This window comes from Balearica regulorum, chromosome 15, assembly GCF_011004875.1.
Source record: "Balearica regulorum gibbericeps isolate bBalReg1 chromosome 15, bBalReg1.pri, whole genome shotgun sequence".
NCBI classification, from domain to species: Eukaryota; Metazoa; Chordata; class Aves; order Gruiformes; family Gruidae; genus Balearica; species Balearica regulorum.
Window position 1 is genome coordinate 12,180,918 of NC_046198.1, and position 24,334 is coordinate 12,205,251.

Here is a 24,334-nt window from a genome sequence, read left to right on the forward strand (position 1 = left end):
AAGCATTTGTAACAATCTTGTAAAAAAAAAAATTATCTGTGAATTTTTAAAATTACACTGCTTTTTCCATCTTTAAGCCATGAAAAAAAGCCCTAAGCAATTAGCCCAGCTGACTATTCCTGTGCCTCTAGGAATGGCAAGGTATCAGTGCAATTACAAGCTGCAACAAAAAGGTGTAACTATCCCAGACTCATTTTTTCAAAATAAATTCCACATTATACTCAAGACAGGACTTCAGCAGTCACCATCAAGTCCAAAAAGGTCTGCCAGATTCCATAATATTTCTCCTCATTAGCCTATGAAGTGCAAATTGCCCTCTTCATCAATGAACATATCAGATCTGTCAGCCACAATTTAATCAAAGGCAGTCTTCCTCTCCTCATCGCATCCAACGCGAGTCTTTGTGCTTGCTGACGCCATGGCCAACAGCACATTGTTTTCAAAGGATCCCAGGCCCTCAAAGTTGCAACGCATCATGCCAATCGCATAAAAAAAAAAAATCAATATCCTTTCCAAAAAGCAAAGATGCAACTAATAATCCAAGTTATTTCAAGATGCTTTCAATTTTAAACAGCTTGCCACATTTACTGTGCTTGTATTTCTTGCAAGACACTCCCTGAAGAGTTAAAATTTACATGCTGCCTTGAGGGTGGAAAAACATAATATCATCATATTCTAATTCATTGCTTCTTTCAATAGAAAGACAATCCTCTTATTTTTTCAGTTCCTCATAACTTCTTGGGCATTGTCTGTTTGCATTACAAGGTGGAACTTGTCTTCCCACAGTCAGAGGGAAGTGCTGAGCATCTGCGTAGAGCACCTATCCCTTAGAAAGATGCCTGCTGCATTGACTAGCAACGAAGCAATAACAACTAGTTGCGTATTTTTTTAGCATAGCTTTTTAAAACACTTGCATAGCACAAATGTTTTTGTCAAGGAGGCCAGTTCCTAAGCCAGCGTGGTGAGAAATAAGTGTTATTGTAGTGGAATAAGCAGAATTCTCTATCAAATTTACCAAGGGAATATCCATAAGTGAAATAATATTAATTTAGATGAAGAATCAATATGCAAACGCACTAACATAACAATAACCACAAAATTCAGGTAAGCAGAAATATTGTCTGAAGGGGAAAAAGCTCCTTAAATGATTACACAAATTATTCCTGTCACACCAAAGGTAATAATAATGCAAAGTAAATTTATCTAAATTTTCACAACAAATCCTGTGGTGTTTTACAGTTTAAGAGCAGATTAGATAGGTCAGCATGAAGTTTGAGATCAATACAACAATAATACGTTGACATATAAGCAACCATACAAAATTCTGTTATTTGAAAGCAAGAAATTGGTCAGAAAGCGATGAGTCTATAACCACAATATGCACAAGAAAAAGGTTCCTCAGGCTCTAAGTTCACAAGCTTTTTAGACATATGTGGAAGTTCTCTGCACTGGTATTAAAATATACATGTGAGTAAACAGGGCTCAAAATGAAGTTTATTTTTCAGTTTTCTCTACCTTTATTTGCACCTCAAGTTTCCATTTTTAAATTAGGGAACAGAATGAACCTTTGCTTTTTCAGTTTAAAAAAAAAAAAAAAAAGATTCCCATATAACCTTTGCTTTGTTAGATAAAGTTCAACAAATGAAATTAAGTCACTCCACAGTAATTCTTGGCCTTTTTCCAGGGCGATGTGGAAAGGAACATTTGTCATAATCACTTACAATTGGAAAAGAACAGGAAAAGACCAGCGTTAATGACGCAGCATGGCATGGCATAGGGGACTGTGCAGACCTACCACTGCTCAGTGATGACAGCGATGGACCTGAGATAACATTTGACATAAAGAGGAGCGAGATGCATTAAGTACTCTGCACAGAGGGATTTAGAGCCTAAAAAGGCAGATATTTAGTTCCAATTCCATTGATGCAATAGGTCCACTTGAATAATTTACTTCTTGGGGTTTGTTGGTTGATTGATTGATTGGGTGGGGGGGTTGGATGAGCATAGCATGCCTGCGAGATCCTCTTTTTACGCAATTATCCTCAGCATATTCACTTTTCAGTTTCACGGGCCTTTTTAGCTAGCTTTTACAGACCCAATTTAATATTCATAATCACCTTCAAAAGGCCATCTGCAATTTTAATCACTCACTACCAATTACTGTCTTTAATAGCTGTGACAGTATCACTCACAGCGATCTGATAAACCCACAAGGATAGGTGAAGGCAGCACTGGGTGCGCAGTTTCTTTCCCAGCACTGCTGGCTTTTTAAGCCTCCACTAAGTCACGTTTATCAGCATGCGGCTTTGCGGAGCAGATGAAAATACAGCCAACATGGAGTAAATAAGGAAGCTTTTCTTTTTATCCCTCCTCAGTGCATTAGGAACAAGTGGGGAATTAAAAAAACCTCTCCACGCACAACTTCCCTTGTCTTTCCTTCTTCATGCAACAGACTGTCCACTGCGGTATTTTCCCTACACACAACAGCAGTGAGCTACTTGTTCTCAGCTTGTAAATAAATTTAACAGCAAGTATAGCTGTACAAAATTTGATAACAATTTTGCACAAACAGGGCCTTAGAGACATTGTGTGCACCTTCCTGGCTGCCGTGTTCCTTCATTTTTATTGCAGAAAGCTTACAGTCCTTTAAAGATACACTGTTTAACAGTGATGTTCTCCCAGATTATAGGAGTTGTAACTTTTTCCCACATTCCATAGCTAAAATGATTTATCGACCATAAAAAGGCAGAGTTTTGCATTACAGATTATTTCTAATGGAATTAAAAGTGTAGACAACATTCCGCACATGAAATAAATCAGCATGTCTGTCACCTTACAGCAGAGCCTGTAAGGGAAAAGAGAACCACAGCTTGGACTACTCCGATGTCTAACCACTCCCTGGATGCAAATGACAATATGGGAAACCGAGTAGTACAGAACCGAAGGATAACAAACATCCTGAATCCGCAATTTACAGCTCCCATAGTACAACCATGTGGATGAGAAATCAATGCAGCTTTTACGTACATCAGGTGAAACAACCCAGGTTACCATCAATTCTGAGTTTCTCTTCCTATTACAAATGGGGTGGGAAGGTCCAATTGTTCTATATTACTTCAAAATTCATAGCAAATCCAAAATCTAAAAAGGTTTCCAATCCTAAACTTTTTTTTTGTTAAAATCCGGAACAAAAATAGGTTAACTCATTTAAAAAAAACCCCAAAACTAGTCAGACAGTGTCTAAGTAAGCAACTTCCATCTTTTCTAAGGAACAAAAGAGCAGTAACAATCACATTACATGTCCTGGCGTAATGCGTCTATACAAAGAAGTTTTAAAATTCAAGGACGACCTTGAATCCGGCACATCCTGACTCTCCAATACTTATGTTGCAGTTGTAATCACTGTTTTTTCACTTTTTTCTTTATATACAGGTTCTTGTGTGCACTTTTGGAATTACTGAGACAAATCACATCTATCTGGCAAAACAATGACACAGACATGTGAGGGGTTTCTATCTTATTCAATTTTCCTGTTCTGTGACATATATTGAGAAGAAATTAAAAACATCTTTAATGTGAAGAGTTTTTAAAATGATAACGTTCAAGCAACCATATGTTTGTGAAAGCTTGAGATGAAAATTACTTTTGTAACGATGCTGGGGGGGGGTTCTGCCATGCAGACCCTTAGCATGTGTAATACAATCTTTAGGACTTATTTAAGCTTTTGCAGTAAATGAGTAAGTGCAAAAGTTGTACTATTAAACATCTGTTTTGAGCATATTTATTATTCCTTATCTATATTGTTTATACAGATACGTATAACATATATAGATATATATATGATATTTATGTAAGACATTTCGAGATTGCCTAACACAATGGCAATTTAAAGAATGCCATCGATAGTTCCCAAATTACTTATTTTCTAAATTGCAGAGTCCTACTCCTGTGAATAAAAAAATCCCCACATTCTGCAAGTGTATCCAGTTCAGAAGAAATAAGATGCTCCTCACTATTTTCCTAAGCAAGAGCTCTGGACCTTTTTACTCTCTTGTTCACAGACCAGCCAGGACAACCGATCTTGTTACAGAACAGTGCAAAGCTGTCACAGCCATGTATTACATGGATGTTTGTCTCTAAATGTGATATTTTTTTCTTTAAAATAGCATGTTTAAGCTAAAGCTCCCTTCAGGAAGTCACAGACTCTTAGTTTCTTGGTAAAAAGCATCTTCAGTAGGGTTTAGCAACTTTAAATAAGTGAAAATTATACTTTAAATAGGTCCAACTGCGTAAAGATGGGAAACAAAGTGAAAGATTTCAAGTCAGCTACTTAGAATACTCCAGGAGTATGGCATAGCGGAATGGGACTCATAAGAGATCAAAAGGTAATCTTCAAAAGGCGTAAATTGATATGCAAGTCTCCAGTAGCTCCTTTTCCTTTTAAAACTTCAGAATTATGATACTTACATAAACTGAAATGCAAAGCTCCTTTATAAATGCCTACAAATCACTGTACTTCTGTCTCCTCTGGAAGTTTTAGAAAGTACAGTTTCTCTTGGGCAGGCATGATAACAGAGAAGTAAACAATTTAAAGAAAAGACTGCTTGCCAGTCCGACAGTCCCAGTGAGTGACCAATGCTGGATGTTGCTCGACTTAAATCTCCCGAGTTTTGTGATTTCTATTACTCTTATCATATTCTTTATCATATCTGTGTACTAGATACTAGTTTTTGTAATATTATCAGTACATACTAAAAAGCTTTTCCAAGATCCCAAAGTACTACTAAAACTTACAAGTATGGACAGGAACTACTACTCTCACATCAACAATTAGAACTAATCACAAGCACAAAGTCTTCTTTAAAGAAGAGTGGGAAAGTTCGTTCACTTCTCCCTGCAATGAAATGGAAAAGATAAACTAAAGAGAAATATTTTTATGGTAGAACATGGTTAAGTTGGAATTGGACTGTACTATCAATTTTACCATTTCTGCTCATGAAAGATGATTCAATCTTGAGTAACTAACATCATCTTTTTATGTCTGATCAAGATAATGTTTATTTCAGCAGCTTCCTTTCATCTTATTCCACACTAGAGTATTAGTACAAGACTGACAGAAGAAAAACACTGACCAAAAATGATACTTTCTTTGTAAATTCTGCAGTATTATTTATAAATTGTAGGTGAATCAGTGAGATTGAAAAGTCTGTCTGTTGAACTAGCAATACTTTTCCGTCCAGAAAAGTTTTCTGGCATTTCTCTTGTGTTGGTCTTCCAACAAATCATCACAGTTTGTTCAAGATGGCATTTTCCTGGATGGCATGTATAATTGATGTATGTCACATTTTATAAAATGGTTGCAAGGTAAATTCAATTTTCTCTTTTCCTTGTTTGTGTCCTCTAAGAATCTCTTATCTCCACATATCAATTACAGAGCAGTGACAGAGATAGGATACAAATCACTCCGATGAATGTAATAGCAAAAGTGATTAGAGATAGGGAGAGATTAATTGCACGTGTCAGATATAAATAAAGGGTTTAGGAGACAAACCAGCTTTTTGAGTGTGTGTATTCCAGCTCTCTTACAGAGACAAACCCCCAAAGCTTATAAACAGACAAGCGTAACAAGAAGCTATGTTAAAAAAATCAGTTAGATTACAGAAATTTCAGCATTTGCCGTTTTTGCCGAGCAGTATGCATAATACACGTGCATATGCCGACGGAACACACGCTCAACTCGGGTGCGTTTCCCCAGCTCCCCCAGCTAGCAACGGGTCCCCATCACTGCAGGGCTGTATTGCTGCATTTGGGAGAAAAGGAAGGAACTATTCTTTCCATAAACCACGTATTTAAAACTTTATTACATTTATTGATGCAACATGATGAAAATTAAGTGCCAGATATTTAAATATGTTTTATGCTGATTTTGGGTGTTTAATTTCTCTTCAATAATAAGATTGAAAAAAATCTTACAGAATGTTTATTTTATTACCTTTCCATTGCAAAAACTACCAGCAGAGGAGACACTAGTAGCCTGGGACAGGGACTGCTACTATGTGTGGCAATAACTATTATCCAAAGTAGTCCAGAGGAAGAAGAAATCGGAGACCAACCAATATTTCTGCTATTTATGAGAAAGAGCACTGATAGAATATTTGGGTAAAGCCAAAGAAAAGCTCAAGCTGCCACAGAGGTTTCTTGGCTCATCCTGGCCTCATCATTATTCCTGCAGTTTAGCAATCTATCATTTTAACCACAAGTTTCCCTCTGTATCACTAGAGTTAAAAGTGAGGAAAGCTTTCTCCTTAAGGAGAAGAAAGGTAGAGAATTATGGAAAAGATCTGGCTGAAGCTTAAAAAAAACAACCAACAATGAAATCTGGAGTCCAGGAACACTAATAAGACCTGAACATCATTTGTTATCTCTTTGCAATACATATAAAATGATTCTACACTGCAATACAGTATCCCTTTTGCAGTAGATAATAGGGTAAACCATTGAGAATATCAGCCTCCACTGAAATTCCTAGCTCTGGATAAAGCTTAAATTAACATTTGTTCCAATACATCAAACAAATCTTTAACTCAATTTAGTCCTTTTTGTTATAGCTGTAATTGTTACTAAAATGCATTTGACTGACATATACGTATATAATCTCAAAAGCATGGTTAAGTCATACTCCATCTGTTCACAAAACAATAAGAAATAAAAGATCCCCATTTAAAAATGTATGTCCTTTAGTATTAGAGCAGATCAGAGCTACAACTGAAGAAAAAGCATGAAGACAAACAGTATTTTACCACGGTATTAAAGATGGCATTTACACAGTTTTAAATCTTGAAGACTTCTACAATCTCCTTCAAATTAACATTTTGGTTAACAAAAGAACCTTAAGTGACCACCAAAGGAAGAGGCACACATTTACTCATGAAGCCACACACAACACAACCACTCGAGTATCCTTCCTGGAAATTCTGCTTGACAAAGAGAAAGGAAAGCCTGCATAGAAAATGGGAAAGGAAAAAAATGTCACTATTTCAGTGACTTAAAACCAGTGCACAGAGGGCTGAGCTACGTTGGACTGCCCCGGCATTTGGTCAGAACCTCAGGCAATCATGCAGAGTCACAGCATAGAAATGCCATTTCATTTCATCCCATCTTCCTTCTCCTTCCCCCACCAAAACCAGCCAACCAAACAAGCAAGCATCATTGAAGTACTAATTTCACCTCAACAGCACTGACCCAGAGAGGCTAAGCAGCGTAAATTCCCTTGGCACGAACTAAAAGCAGTTTGACAAGTTTATAGAGCTTGTGTGACTTTGACCTCGGAATAGAAATATTTATTCCCTGGGGGTGCCAGCCCATTCCTGGTGTTTTTCCTGTCTACACCTGAAAGCTGGAACTAGCTATGAAAAATTCATGCAGCAGCTTCAAACATATCCAGGAAGGATCCTCAACATCTGCTGACTTGAACAAACCTTGATAGTTAACATGAAAAATTATGTTAATGAAACATTCTCTTCCAGAGAGGGAAATGGCTTCTCAGAATCTTCTGAAAAACTTAACCTCCTCAACAAACCTGACAGAAGGATGTCAAAAGTAATATCCAACGAAATACACCAACAGATAATATGGCATTTCCCCCCTCCTTTCTTTTCTAACAATGTAAAGGATATTTCATTTTTACAGACACTGAAAGTGACCTAAACATCTTGTGCTATTGGGAGAACCTTTCTTTATAATAGAAAAACAACAAAAACTTTCAGTGCAAAATCAGTACTCTGCGAGTCTGAAATTGGACTCTGCCCTTCTATAGAATTTATGTTTTGATACATTAAATTGAAGAACAAAATAGGCGCCAACCAGATGAACAGGGTCTCTTTAGCCTCAAGTCAATGTCTGCTGTAACAGAGTAAAATTCTTGTTGCAAGCGGAAGCTGGGCAGAATGACATGACACCTTCCTATTTTAAATTAATTGCAATGCAACCAAGCCAGGAGTTTAATTTTCAGTCCCCAACTTTTTTTTTTTTTCCTTTTTCTTGTTTTACTTTTTTTTTAAAGCATTGCCAGTGCTCAAGGGAAAAATTTATCTTCGTTAAATGATAATTGGCTTTATTATCTTTGACTCTTCAGAAATGCTGGCTGGCAAGGTTTTTAAAATTTTCATCAATCTTGTTTTCTGTTTTTACAAAGCCTGCATCAGAAAAAGACGTCAGCTTGCAGAACACTCTGTATCTCCTAGTGTCATGAATAGGTCTTGAGACTATCTAATTTACTAATAAATCTATTGAAGCGACGTGCATCTCAATATTTCATAGCTTAACAAGAAGGTCCAGAAGCAAGGCCCTGAATTGCAGTTCCAGATGATTAGCGCTGCAAAACCAATTGAAGCAGGAGTATCTAAGCTGTCACAACAGCTTACACATACCCACCTTTTGCAAACTTGCCATTTAAATCATTTACTGGGGGACACTTTCTCGAATTCTTCATAAAATACCTCGACTAAGGTCTGAAAGAGCAGTGTATGTTGTTAAAAGTTTCTAAGACTGGGCCAACACAGCTCGCATCTACAGCGGTGCATTGAAGTTAATGACAGAAAAATCTCAGCAGGGCTTTTCAAACTTCTAAAGCAGCACCAGAGTCTTGCCATGTCGTCATGTAATAAAGTAACAAGGACAGGCATTGGGTACATTGCGGTGAATACCTCAGCCAGCTCTTTACAAGTAATAAAAAGCTCCCTATGAATCTCCTCCCCCTGCCCCCACCTAAAAACTCTTGACTTATGTACTGGAAATTCTTACGGTTTCATTAAGAAGCTCTTAATACCCCTGCTCTCCTTTTCCCCAAAAAACACCTTCATGCACAAGTGGCACAGCCTAGAGCAACATACCATGTATCAGTCTGTCTTTTTTTTTTTTAACTTCCATACAATAACCGTAAGAGGCTTGGAGGCAAAGCTTTGGAAAAAAAACTTAGCTGATACACAGAGTATGGCTGTCGAGGAAATGAGAGTTTTACGATAACTTTACTGTTATGAACACCAAGATCTTTAAGTGTCCTGCCAACAGTAGTAAGATGAAAAACATGTAATTTTATCCCCTTGACAAGGCAGAGTCTTTAGGAAGAGATCTGACCATCTGTGCTGCAGTGTATGTCTATCTGTGGGAGAACAGACACAAAAGAAAAAGCCTAAAGAATTAAGGATCGATTTAAGCTATTATTGTCAAATCTATTGTTGAATACATGGAAACAGGAAAGAACATTAAGGATTTCCCAATTGTTTGTATTGAAAAGGAACATTCGCAACCAAGCAGCTCGTGACAGTTCAGTTATCTTAACTCTCACACCTCTCTAGTTAAGTTGGGAAGTTCTAGCAATGGAGTTAATACTGAAATCCTCCAAAACAGAAATAGTGAATTTTCAACAGCGAGTACGTGATGTATTAGAGTCAAAAAAACCCTGAGTTTTGTTACTATTTCTGTTGCCAAACTCTTGACTTTCAGACTTCCCAATTTTCCTAGCCAAAATTTTGCATTATTTACATGAAAGCTGGGACATACAGTTAAAAAAAAAAAAAAAAGGGAAGGTTTTCATTAGCTTAGTATACAGTTCATCTGATTTTAAGACAAGTTAGGTTTAGGACTAATTTATGACATCTCATACTAACTTCAGATGTGATGTTATTCCCAAAATGCTGCCTGTTGGACATAATTTTTATTTCACCGGAGCCTGTGACCTCAGAGATGATCTAATCCCCTTGAAATCGGTGGAAACACATCCACTTGAAAGAAACAAGCATTGTTTTCAAGCATAGTCAGACTGCACCTCATCCTATGACCTGGACTTTCAGATTAAGCCACATGGTTTTAGAGGGCAGGCCCACAGAACACCAGTGTTTAACCAAGCTAGGGACTCAGCTCTAAGGAAAAATACTGCTTAACATTTGGATCTTCTCCTAAAATAACTATATCTATTGCCTAATACATCTTTAGTGCAAAGCATATTTTAGGAAAAAAACACCACAGTAATGCACACTGGGTACATGTCTGAAAACACCAAGATGTCCTAAAGATCTGTTGATTTTCATTAAACCCAGACATTCTCACGCCTACGTTTTCAATGTCTGACCAACCTCAGAACATAGAGAAAAAGCAAACCCAAGCACAGTAGAAGAAAGCAGAGGGCTTGTTCTTCTGAAGCTGTTTTACTGCATTACATTTGTAATCAGGGGGCGATGGGTGCACGTAAGACTTCACGCTTCTTGGAACTCAATGAGCTATAGGTTAGACTGACAAGAAACAAAATGTCTTTACCTTTAATACTCAGAGCCCTACTGGAGAATTCACCATGATTGAAGCTTTTAGACTATATTTTTGAAACACGTTCAACATCCTCAACTCTTCTTATTCAACGTGTATCAAATATAGTTATTAATTGAAGGACAGTTTAGTATATTTTCCAGATGTTGCTCAAACTCCATTTACTTTCAGCTACAGTTCAAGGTGTTAACTTTAATCTGCAATATAAGGCCCTATAGCTCAGGGCTTCTGTTGGTTTTGCGTGGCAAGGTTTTGGTAGCGGGGGGGGGGGGGGGGGGGGGGGGTGGGGGGGGGGGGGGGGGGCTGGGGGGGGGGGGGGGGGGGGGGGGGGGGGGGGGCTACAGGGGTGGCTTCTGTGAGAAGTTGCTAGAAGCTTCCCCTGTGTCTGATAGAGCCAATGCCAGCCGGCTCCAAGATGGACCTGCCGCTGGCCAAGGCCAAGCCAATCAGCGCCTCTGTGATAACATACTTAAGAAAGAGAAAAAACAGTTAGAGAGAGCTTTTGCAGCTGGAGACAGGAGTGAAAAGATGTAAGAACATCTGCAGACACCAAGGTCAGTGAAGAAGGAGGGGGAGGAGGTGCTCCAGGCACCGGAGCAAGATTCCCCTGCAGCCTGTGGTGAAGACCATGGTGAAGCAGGCTGTCCCCCTGCAGCCCATGGAGGGAGGATGAGGGGGTGTAGCGATTCCACCTGCAGCCCGTGGAGGACCCCACGCCGGAGCAGGTGGAGACACCTGAAGGATGCTGTGACCCCGTGGGAAGCCCGCGCTGGAGCAAGCTCCTGGCAGGACCTGTGGCCCCATGGAGAGAGAAGCCCATGCCAGAGCAGGTTTGCTGACAGGACTTGTGACCCCGTGGGGGACCCACGCTGGAGCAGTTTGCTCCTGAAGGTCTGCACCCCGTGGAGGAGACTCACATTGGAGAAGGCCATGAAGGACTGTCTCCCGTGAGAGGGACCCCCGCTGGAGCGGGGGAACAATGAGTCCCTCCCCTGAGGATGAAGAAGCAGCAGAAACACCGCGTGAGGAAACTGACCGTAACCCCCACTCCCCGTCCCCCTGTGCCGCTGGGGGGGGCGGAGGTTGAAGCCGGGAGTGAAGTTGAGCCCGGAAGATGGGAGGGGTGGGGGGAGGTGTTTTTAAGATTTGGCTTTATTTCTCATTCCTCTACTCTGTTTTGCTTAGTAATAAATAAGATGAATTCCCTCTCTAAGTTCGGTCTGTTTGCTCGTGATGATAATTAGAGAATGATCTCTCCCTGTCCTTATCTCGACCCGTAAGTTTTTTTTTTTCATTGTACCTTTTCTCCCCTGTCTAATGAAAGAGGGGAGTGATAGAGCGGCTCTGGTGGGCACCTGGCCCTCAGCCAGGGTCAACCCACCACAGGGCTATACCTTTTTCCTACTGTATTTCGGACCAGAACAGGATCGCTTACAGCTTCCTTGGCTGTTCGCCTGATTCTGCGAATGTGCTTTTCCACAGGCTGCAGCAAGTCTGACACCGATATCCTTCAAGGAATAACAAGCTATGCATCTCTACACTGTTCTCAGTGGACGATTGCCCTGGGAATTATCTATAGTTGGGGTTTGGTTTTTTTCTTTTGCCCTCAGTAAAAGTGGCAATATGCATGCTGAGTCATGTAGCAAGGCTGTACTCAATAATTAATATATCCAATCTCTGTGTGAGCAGACTTTATTCCACTTTACTTGTGGTTTATTAGATTTTGATTTTTAAATCTTATACATATCCTAATGGAAAATGACATGTGCCATCACTCAACATCTGGTAAGATTCAGACAGTGACAATTCAACGTGATATCTTCTGTACCTGGATGTACCTTTCAGAATATGTTTCCAACCATTTGCTGGAATTCTTTATTACTCTTGCAAAATACATCATTTTTCTGCAACGATTCTCTGCATATTGTTTCAGGACTATATTTTTGCCAATTATTTTCTATTACTGGACCAAAAAGGTTTATGTATCATATGTTTCTCCCTCAGATCAAAGTTGAGAATGACCACGTTAATCTCATCTTCTTTACAGACCCTGTAATGACTTCTGGCCAGAATGCCTTTCTTCAACACACACATATAGCATTAATAATGCTGGATATCAAGAAGACAATTTTAAACCCTCGTTGGTTAATATTCATTTTAACAAGCAAATCCATTTTCTTTTATCCACTTAATCTTTCCTATTTTTCACATTCCAGATAGACTTTGCATTCATGGTATCAAGTCTGTATGCATTTTGAAGTGTTTTCTTTTTCATATGCCCATATTACCTTCTGTTTTACATAGCACTTGTTATGCATGCATGATCACAGACTATTTCTAGCATTAATTAAGATATGAAATTAAAGTGGGAAGTACATTATTGGTCACGTAATACAAACAATACAAATTTGCTTTAAAAATGAAATTACTAAAGTGTTAGCACACCTCTTTGTACTGTCAGAAATAATAATGTTTACAATCTACCTGCCACAGTACAGCTAGAATTCACAAGTGGATTTGGAATATTATTTCTACTTCAGAAAGATACATATAAAACCCTGAGAAGTTCATTTAGTTTATAAACCTATCTGGAAGAAAACACAGGTTTGTCTCTTTTGCTGTCTGCTCCACCATACAGCTCCTGCCCTTAGTGGCCCTTGATCCCACTTACAGGGCTTCCACTGTTCGTGTGAGAACAGCTTTCCTTGAAATCTGATTAGGAATTTTATCAGAAAAAAAAAATATATATTTTCTTAGAAATTAACGTTTCACAGGAACATGTTTTTGATGAACTTCTGACCAACATAAACATATTTCAAAAAGCAATTTGCCAGATTTCCTGCCCAGAAACCCAGACGCCCCAGTTTTGCTATTGTAAGGAAGTGAGCTATAGGGATCGTCTCAAATCTAACGGTACCCAGAATCAAGAGATCTCAGGCATCTGATCATGCGATTGATCTAGAGCTGAGAGTTTTGCATCTTCTAGAAGTCCAGGCCATAAGAGCAGCCTGTCAAAGCTGCCAGCGTCATCAACAATTTACCCAGTCATCTCTTCCTTGTCTCTACAATCAAAAATAGAAACCTCCACGTTCACTCAGCAGACTGACACACTCCCGCTGCTGCATTAAAAACACCTTTACCAAATGCCCTCAGAAAAGGAGGCAAATCATTCTACGTGTTTAGAATATTAATTTTTCACAAAAACATGTTTAGTAAATGTTTTACAATGGTTTACACGTGCCTATTTTAGCTGTCACCATTCTGACCCCATTGCTCTGCTGCTTCCCCCCCCCTTTGCTGTAAAATCAACTCACAGAACGCCTCTGTAACGGTAGGTGTTAATACAATTTGCGCAATGTAAAATAATAAGTAATAACAATGAAATGCATGTTCCCTGGGACTCTGTCATAACTCCAGGTAAAAATAATGCCATAGACTGGGAATAGACTCGTTAATAAAATTGCACTCAGAAGAGTGACTTGTTTACTTATGCACAATGGAAAACAATACATTACAAACCCCTGCATTAAAAAGAAATTATGATCACAACTTCACAACAAACAGCAAGGGATATCATCATGTACCTGCCTTGCACAAAACAAACCATCAGACAAAAGGCTTTGAGGATGATTTGTCTAGGCCATATACTCTCTTAGGTCCCTCTTACTGCACGAGGAGTTCAACATGCTCCAAACCAAGCAGAAAAAGTTGACCTCCTTTACAGATCCAATCCTTTACTAGCAAGGCTCTTTTTATTAGGGCAGACTTTTGTGGATACTGCCTGCAACCTCAGTACGACAGCATATTATCCAGAATTTGGATACTCACTTGTTACGCTGAGATGAATAAACGGACTTGTCTTGTTCTCCCCATTCTTTTCATTGACTGCCTGGACATAGTAGCCTCCTGCATCTGTCACTGATGTTGCAAGAATGACCAGCTGGTTCTCCAGTGTGATGGCTCTATTGAGGCAAGAGAAAGAGCGTGTTGAAACCAGAAGAATGGTATCGACTAGACAAAAATTGTACAACACTTCAGACTTGACAGACTGATACGATATTCATTGGTCATCTAAATCAAGATGTTCGGAAATCAAAACCAGCCTGATTTCAAACACATTCACATGTAATACTTAAGATCTTTGATGACTCTAAGCCTTCTCTCTCTTTAGATTTTGTACAGTGACATGCAGAAAGCTACAACATATGAAGTTAGAACAGTTTAAATGGCAATAAGAAGTTATACAAGAAACGGCAAATGACAACAGAGACCAATAGCCTGCAAACTGCATCGTCAGGGGTTGACGACAGTCCTGGCAAAAGTCGGTATGCTGCAAAGCCAGTTTTATTGAAATCCTTCTCAACAAGTGAAACCATTTCTATTAAAGACTGACAGTCAGGGAATAACACCACCTAGTCTAGTGGGGAAAAAAAAGTAAAAAGTCAAAGGCAGCAGCACCTCAGAATGTAAACTTTCTGTATTTATGGCATCACTAATTATCGCAACATCACAGACAAGAACATCAGCAAGCTAGAGCTTAACTGATATACACAGATGATCTGTGTGTAGACAGGGAAGGAAGAGTTTTCATTTAATCTAAAGCAGGTAGGAAAGCACAACCCTGTAGTTAGCACTGGTGTAGGCCTGAAAGAGTCAATAAATGTCATTGTATGACACAAGTCTATTCTTGCTTATGGCTGCTACGTAACAACGTCTCCCCTTGTAGGCAGCATTACTCATTTGCACTGCAATAGGGTTGGTTACTTCACATTTTACACCTATTAGGTCTTTTCTTGACTATACAAAATAAAGGTTTAATATAGAGACAACATGTAAAGATTTAAGGGCTTAACTGAACAGGACACAGGAAGCTCAAAAACCAGATAAGAATAGAACACCACGTAAAGTTCCAGAGAAAGCCTGCGGAGCAAAGAGCTGACACTAATGCAGACTGGGACAGGCACAAACTTGGGAATCTGAATGCAAGACTTGGAGCAAGAAACTCCTACCTTCACTTATATTACTTGATGAGAAGCCCCACTGAGTTCAGCTGTGCTATTAGTCATATCCTTGAGCATGAGGTTGAAACAACATATAAAATTATTATACTGGATGAAACAAGTTCATACATCAATAGGCCTACAAAAAGAGTCAGTGTACGAATACTTCGACTTAGCGCTAATCAATCAATAATGAACACTCCAGCATTTATTCTTCCTCTTTTGGCATGATGTGGTTAACGTTAATGATTCACAACTATTTTGCTTTTGAAAAAGCATTTAAAACAATAGGGAAAATCATACATTCCTACTGTAGCATGCCATTTTTTATACGTAGGAAGGGACATAGAAAATGGCAGTGAGACACAGCATGTTCAAAGGCTGCGTGTGTTTCATTCAGACCACTTCCATTTTCAAATGTGGATACAAAGAACACTGAACTTCTATAAAGCTATCAGTAGATAGCAATAAATAAAAAAGTCTCCTGAAAAATATATAAGGCTATATTTTCAGCTCTGATTGCACATCAGCTAAAGATCCCATTTACATTATCTTTATTGACAGATTTTATTATAAAAAGCATTAAAAACCCCAAACCAGAGTATGACTTTTTTCTTTATTCAATGAACCTGTATTAGCTTAATTGACTTAGAAAATTAATCAAAAAAACTGTGATAGATTTACAGAGTGGGGATATAAAATGCAATTAATATGATATTTGATAAAGCAAATAAAGATAAAATTCCAATGAAGTGCTAATAATTGAATATTAAAAGACAATGACATTTACATTCATTTCTACTTTAGTTCTAAAGAAAGCGGCATTAGAAAGATTGTTTGAAAATACTGAAATATATTTCAGACTGCTTTGATGCCAGCTGCAACTGTAACCAAAGTTTTAAAGGTGATCCCTGAATACCGGCGAGATGCACATTGCTACAATCAGTATTAAACTCGTTGGAAATTCTGACAATTAAACCGATATACTCATTATAAACTAATCAAGAGCAAAGGGAATTAATATGTATTTATTAAGAAAATTGTTCAGAATGAAGAAATTTTTTAGAAAATACACAAATATTTATTGGAATGTGAGCAAAACGTAACATTTGTAGGTGAAATGTAAGTAAATTTTAAAGATTAAATTACCATACATGTATTTGAATCTAAAAAGATCAGTGCAGAAGGGCTAAACAAATTCCATGTTGAAAATAGTGTGAAAAGTTTGATGTTAATTTGCACAGAAAAAAAAGAATTAGAAGACAAAAACTACTGAAGACAACTCTTTGGGCTCATCAATTACATAGTCAAATTAATGTTAATTTAGAAACCCCAAAATGAGTTACTGATATCTTAATAATTCTGTGAAAAATGGAATGGTTCCATTTCATTAGCTAAAGACAGGTATAGACCAAGACACGAGCCTTCACAGGCTGCAGACTCTGGGAGCTTTATTAGATCAAGTATGAGCCCCCGTGCATCAGGAAAATCAATTAGTCACGTTTTAAGGACTCATTAATTCCAATGTTTCTAAACCATCTGAAGATTCATGCCCCAGCCCTTACCAGAGTTGCAACCACTTTTTGCACAACAGCTGCACAGAGCGCCCTCAAATTGGCTTAACATGTTTTCCTGGGTTTATTGTTTGTTTTCATTGTCTGACAGAACTTTTAAATTATGACAGCACCACTCTAATGTTCCAAGGAAAAGCTGATTCCGGCTGCTCAGTTTACCAGCATATTTGAGGAAGATGACTGCAGCAGATGGAGTGGACCTGTCAGTAATTCATACCCAGCACAGAATTAATGGAAACTATAAATATTGCTTTTTTTAAAGCAGTATCGAGTTTAACTCAAACTAACATTTTCAAGACAGGAGCAACCAAGCAAGTAAACTAAGCAGACTGATCCTTTGGGATTGCTTAAGCATAGGGAAAGGAGCACTTTAAATTGTATGTTTTAATAGAAGAATTTTTAAAATTTCTGCTGGAGCTCAGTGGAAGCCCGTAGGGACCAGCAGCAAGGCACACGTCCGACAGTTGTAGGCAGTTATAATGGTGGATTCAGTATTATCATGTCCTACAAGCAGTTCAGTGATACCTCTACCCCGAAAGCAGCCAGAGACTAGAACTGATTGATCTGAAAGTGAAGGCAAGTCAGACATTTGAAACTAGAAGCTATGTTTATGACCTGCTGCAGAAGGCGATGGTCCAGCAGGATGGGAGAAGGCAGCAATGATGGAGACAAGTCATTCTGTATACCCAGTTCTTGGCCAATGTAAATGGCCACCTAATGAGATTTTCAGGGTTTAGCTCTTCAATACACTCTGGGATTTTTTTAATTGCAGACTTCTGAACTGTCCAAATATTGTAAAAAGTCCAGTGCAAATAATCCCCGAGTTTGATCTAAAGCTTGTGGAAATTATTCTGTTAACTTCAGTGAAACATGAATCAGGCCTTTAGAAGAGAATTTTCCAAAGGGGTTACCATTATTAAGGCATTTAAGACAAGGTTTTTAGAGTTAAATAAATTTTTCCTGTGGTAAAAATTGCATCATTTATTAAAACGCTGAAAATGTACTCCGCAGTATCTTAAATAGGTAGATTTCCATTAATAATGTTTTTTATGTGAAAACACCAAAAATCTACTCTACTACTGGATAATTCCCAAAAGTTAGATATTTGTTATTAGTCTACCAGATTACACAATAAATAGATAATACTAGGTTATAAAAACCTCATAAAATGAAAATCATAGAGTAACCTGATTAAGCTTTCTCTTAGAAGGCTGCCATCTGCTCATGAACCAGTGTGCAATATTTTAGTACAAAGGCCTTCATAAAGCCTCTTTTCCAATATTATCTCCAGCTAATACAAACATCAATCCCTCTTTACAAGATATTTTTTTACTAGAAAACCTCTGTTCCCCTTTTAAAAACTTTTGTCCACGTTACACAGCAAGCACCAATCATTCTCTGTGAGCCAGATACCACATGGTTACAGTGATGTGAATAGAAAAGGGAGAGATTATGGAGAAATAACAACATAATTACTGAGAGACTTCCCCCATGGATTTTCCTTTTTGGAAAAACATACAGATACACTGCAGTTAAAAACACAGCTGTTCAAGTAAAATCCTGACTTGGAGCAGTGCACGCATGGCTTAACAGAGCGAGCATTTTGCCACTCATGTGTCTTCCAATTCTGATGGGGAATTATTAATCTAAATTATTTAAATACATGTCTTCTGCAAACAGTCCATGTTTTTCAGGGCTCAATCACAAAGCAAAATATTAGTGTACGTGCTACAGAGCAACATGTCCATAGCAACAAAGCACTAAGAACTGTGACTGGATGCCAGTTTCATAAAATATTATTCAGGTTCCAGGTATATTGTAACTGCAAATCAACCATCTACTAATAAAAAATTTATATTTACACAGCCACTGAATATTAAGTATAACTAGACAAATTAATCGATTGATTTTACAATCAATGCTAGTTTATAGTATCGCTTCTCTAGCTATGCCATGGCACGTGTGCTTCTGGGGAGAAACTGGGATTTCTAGTCATGAAAGCTTCCCAAAGTTACAGAAGAATAATCAAGACAGTCCTAATTTCATGACAGTGTTCAACCTCTGCCTTGCAATGAAGGAAGACTAGCTATTGACAGGTTCAGCAGATATATTTCCAGGAGGAAACGAGAGAATCGGCAGAATTCCTGTGTTTTAAGCTTGGCTTCCCTATTCTCTAGCACTAGCTTTGGAGCCTATGATGTCTTGGTTTAGTCAGGCTGTAGATACTATTCCCCACATTCGTTCATGAGCACGTTACACAAAAGCTGTTCTGGGTAAAGCGAATGTAAGGCTGGAACAGAAGTCGATGGAAAATCGTACTTGACAAATCATCAGCGGTCCGCTACCTGACTGGAAAGTTATATCGGGTAGAAACCCACAGGGTCTGTCTTTGGCCTGGCATTATTTAATATTTTCATTGGTGTTTGTTGGCTGAATATAGATTTCACTTACTAAATCTGCAGATACAGTCCCAAAGACTCTGGAAGACAGAATTAGAATTCCAAATGCAGAAGATCTGTTCCAGCCTCTCCACAAGACTGAGGTTTGCAGTTCCAAGAACAAGTTCAAAACATTGTATTTGAGAAGGAATATCTGACTGCAAACCAGACAAACCTCACAAGGGGATGTGCAAACAGCAGTATCATTGGAAAATTTAAGAAATAACACCATTTCTCACCCATTGTAGCCTCCACTCAGTTTTCGCTATTGGATTTAAATGTGTGGCGAGTCAAGCAGAATCAAAACACCCCAAAATGACACCAGAACCATCCACTCCCTTCCCCCTGAAACATCCAACCCCAAAGAGGAATCCAGAAAAATGGGACGTGCAGGAGAAGAAAAAAAAAAAACAAAAAAAAGGTATCACAAGTGTCTTCATAGATGTACAAGACAGTTACAAAAAAAGTATCTCAGATTTAAGTAGAATCATCAAATATTGAGCCTTGTTATAAAAATCTTAGCAGTTCGCCCTCGGAAAAAGCTTATTTTTAGTCTTCAGAGATAGAGGCTCCCAGAAAGGATGCTCAGATGAATTATCCCAAATATATATTTAAAATCATAGTCATAGCGAGCATTATACTGGTCTAGATTAAAAAACCCCCACAAAACAAAACTCAAGATAATCACTACATAAGTGATCATGAAAGAAGATGTTTGCAGTGAGAGACAATGCCACCAATCCAGGAGCAAGCAATTACAGTAACAAACGAACAAATCATAGTCCATAAGTGCACTACTTCTGTTAAAATGTTCATTTTGTCCCCCAGGTTTTCAGCAGCTTCAGTTCTATTTAATGCAACTTAATTATTATCACACAACTCTACTCCTTTGTGAGGTTTTTTGGGCTTTTTTTTTGTTGGTGGCAGTTTTGGGGTTTTTTTTCTTATTACATTTTAAGCAACAACACTTAGTACAGCTGATGTAAGTACCTATGCGTGCTTAAATCCCAGCTCTTGGGTATTATCTCACTGACCCACACCGATGAGTGCCTGGATGTGCTGCAACAGCAGTTCTCAAACTAGAAGAAAAATCCAGACTTTCAAGACAAAATATACATCAACAGTCAACACCAGAAACCAAAGACTTGGGAGAAAATAAGTCAATTTTCTCCAGTCTCACCCTCTTATAAAACTCTTACTGCATTCAAGTTATTTGTAAACAGAGTATCTATTTTCTTCTCTCTCCAGTTTATCATATAATCAACACATTGAACTCCACTTGCGACATCACTATCTGTTGCTATGGACGTAGCTAGCAACCATGGGAAAGAAGAATAGTGGATTTTTTTTTTTTAATCTAAATGGGTTATTTAAACAAAACATTGCAGTTAAAAAGTATCATAGGTTGTTGATCTACACAGCTGGCTGACTTCACTAACGGCAGGCACAAAGACTATTTGTAATCATTTGGGATTTTATAGTTCAATTTTCAGATACAGACAGACATGAATATTGCTCCACTTTATGATATTTCTCCTGAATTTATTATTCAAGGTGCTGTGTTTTTTTTAAACACTGATTTTTTTCCCCTTCCTTCACTGTGAAAGGAAAACTTCTGTTATTAAATTATCTCTTCACTTCTGATAAAACATGTCAGTGTAATGGTATGTGGTATAGCGGTTTGTAGCCAAGTATTAAAGAGCTTCCTGTGGAATACTCTATCTTTATACCATTATTTCACTGAGATATATACTGCAGAATATAAACAAATGTAAGGCATGACTGTGAACTGCACTAACTATAAAACAAATTAGCAGCGGCACAGCCCTGTCACAGGGCAATGCACTGGAGAGATAATTGATTATATGACAATGACAAAGAAAACTTCAACTTCTTAACAACATATTTAACAGATATATTTAGACATGCCACAACTGTGCCTTCTTAGATGCTCCCAGCTGCTGTTTAATCATGTTCCTGAATCTGCCTCAGCACCATCTCTGCCATTTTACTCCTGATTCCACACATATCTCATTCGAAACCATCTCCATTTTCACATAGGTGTAGCTGAGAATAAGATTTGGCACAGCTGTTGCTGTATAAACATATCAAGTCTCAGGAACTCAAAAAACTGTATCACAGCAACTGAAGCATCCACACGGTTTGGAAATAAAATTTCAAATTTTGAATGGCTCAAGACAAATCTCTTTCTAATACATTTGGTCTCTTTTCTCAGTTGAAACAAGTCCTTCTTCAGCAGCTAAATACATGCACATGAGGATATTTAAAATGGATATACCAAGTATAGAGAGCATTGACAGAAGTCATCTGGCTCTAATCACAAAACCTAATGGCAGCTGCATATCAGTGAAGATGAAACAGCCACACACACAGAGACGACCTCAAGGCACCTGCAATGATTGTTTGTTATCACATGAACCAAAGGCTTTGTTTCTCTTCTAGTGCCAGAAAACTACATATCCATCTTACAAACACTACATCCAAACCTACCATGAACGCCCCACAAGGGAGCAGAACAGTACCTGCCTACTTGCTCAAGTCCTTTAGGTGACCCAAAACACAAGTATGTTGAAATAAATGGGAACGTTTCAAGGGATAGGAAAATTCGTACAGCCGTAACTTAGTGCACATCTGCTTTGAGTATTTGGAAAAATGTTACACTCCAGAACTAACAGTCTAGTAGTCCATTAGTTTTCAGACACATTACTTCTTTTAACAGTACCAAATCTTTAAACAAAGAGCAGGGATATGGTAAAAAGTAGGAAGTGACCCCAGCACCAACCTCTGCTGCTGCCATGTGCACAGAGAGCAGCAGTACTGGGTAGCAATAGCACAGTTTGTTTAGACAAGTTTTACTATGAAAGATAATCAAAGATTTAGTGGCCCCGATCAATAGAATGGCTAATGCTATCTATGTACAGCATGGCAGTTTGCCGAGGCTAGTATTTGTGTTACTGCTGCAAATTCATTGTAAAATACTATTATACAGTATCTTAGCTTTACTGCCTACATCAAAACAGGGATTTTGTGTAGTTACTTCTACCCACGCACCATTAAGACGTATACTATTGCTACACAGCGCAAACTGAGCACAGGCCTGGGAGCCAAGTATATGCAGGCTTTACCAGCGATACGTAGCCCTGGGTGAGTTGTTTAGCCTTTCAGTCTGTATGCTTTGCCAAGAGAGAAAAAAGGATAATACATGTATGTATTTCTTTTTATGCTGAAAAATTTATCTAGAGGCTTAAATAGTTAATACCTCTAGCACTCAAAAGATGTAGAGGATTATGTACGTGCTAAATCTTAATACTCTTCACTTTCCCCCCCTTGCGTTTCAGTTTGACAGTCAGGCATTTTGTCATGACTTTAGGCAAAGCAACTTCTTGCTTTCTGATTTTCAACTGCTTCAACATCTCCTGAATTATACACACCAGGCAGGTGAGCATTGCTTTCCAAACACCAGCCTACCAGTAACTCATGCTATTGCACTACTTCTTTCAGCAGAATCCTCTCATACTGAGTGCAGACACATTTAGTAACAGACCCATCTAACACAGACTCCGTAAAATCCCGGTTATTATTGAAAATAATACAGCAAAGGAAATTTCAAGTCAGTTAATCACAGACTTTTTTTTTTAAATGCCATTAATGCAAACCTTTCAAAGCACTTCAAGTTAGTGACAATAAAACATAAAGAAAACACTGGTGAAAAAAAACAAAAACCAAACAAGCAGAACTTCAGCAGAAATTTAAAAGGAAGCAGTGACTCCCTATTTCTGTCATAAATAGGCCGTGCAGTGACATAAAAGCAAAGCCAGGTTGAATATATTCAACCACATGTTAAATATGTATATAAAGCCAAACACTGGAAACTGGAATAAAAAGAAAACTGTGTAAGATCACAGCAGCATTTTGTGCTATGGTTTCTATCCAAACATGACTTCCTCTCAATATTGTGTGAAAGAGAGCACAGTAAACAACTGGAAAATATTGCTCTATCAATAATGTTCTTATCTGTTCAGTTAGGTCTGTTCTATACATTACTAGTCAAAAATAATACAAGCTGAATTTTTTTCATAACGAAAAGAAGAAATACCTCTTTCCGATAAATGAGGGAAACACACACAAAGCTGTTGCACAGCAAAGCTACAGAATTGTAAAAGGTAGAAAGCTAAGTTATGAAAGCATTTATGTAAGAGACTGAGAAGATAAGCACAATCATATCTAAACCTAACCGTTTCATCATTCCTTTCCCAAAGTAATACTACAGATACTAAAATCTACGCAACCTCAATGTAAATATTAGCATCTTTTAAAATAAAGTGTGCTGGAAGACAGCCTTTAGACAGTCAGAAGTATAGCTCCCTTCTGGGATCCATTTGTATGTTGTATTTGAAACCTGGTTGCAGCCCTTGGCTCCAAATCCCATAAAGAACACTTCTGTAGCCAACTAAAATGTAAATAATGCATGACTAAAGGAGCAACAGACCATATAGATTATTTTGCTTTCAACTTGGGTGGTGTTGCCAAAACCAGGAAGATAGGTAACCTATCAACTCTATTTATTTTTAAATTACTTGAAATCAATAGACAGGTGTGTTTGTATGACTTACTGCTTATTTGACTTCTGAGTCTAATGACACAAATTTCCATGCGGTGGAGCAGTAACATATATTCAGGCCTTCTGGTTGTAAAGCTTAAGGAAGCCAGGAGGCCAAAGCTTGGATAGTAAATCTTGCCAGTCCTCTGGTAGAATGACAGCAACTTCTACTTTAGAAATAGTGCCAGAGGTAACATAAAAGGCAAAGAACTTCAGCTCCCTTCCTCCCGATACTGGAGGTATAAGCACCACACGTTCCCTCTAATGAAGGGCAATAGAGGGTTTGCATCTGAGAGACTGCCTTGTTTACATGTGCTGGATGATCCATAAACACGATGCCTATTGAGCAGGCAAATGAAACCCTGAAGTGTCAGTAGATGC

The 24,334-nt window shown here is 38.3% G+C and overlaps 1 protein-coding gene across 3 annotated transcripts in view; it reads right to left on the reverse strand.

The window, feature by feature from the left end:
• The window catches only part of SDK1 (sidekick cell adhesion molecule 1), a 407,664-nt gene that overhangs the window by 194,426 nt on the left and 188,904 nt on the right, over window positions 1-24,334 (reverse strand). For all 3 annotated transcript variants that reach the window (XM_075767122.1, XM_075767124.1, XM_075767121.1), the window contains one exon: window positions 14,149-14,282. In XM_075767122.1, coding sequence (XP_075623237.1) covers window positions 14,149-14,282 — 134 coding nt within the window. The remainder of the gene's footprint in view (window positions 1-14,148; window positions 14,283-24,334) is intronic.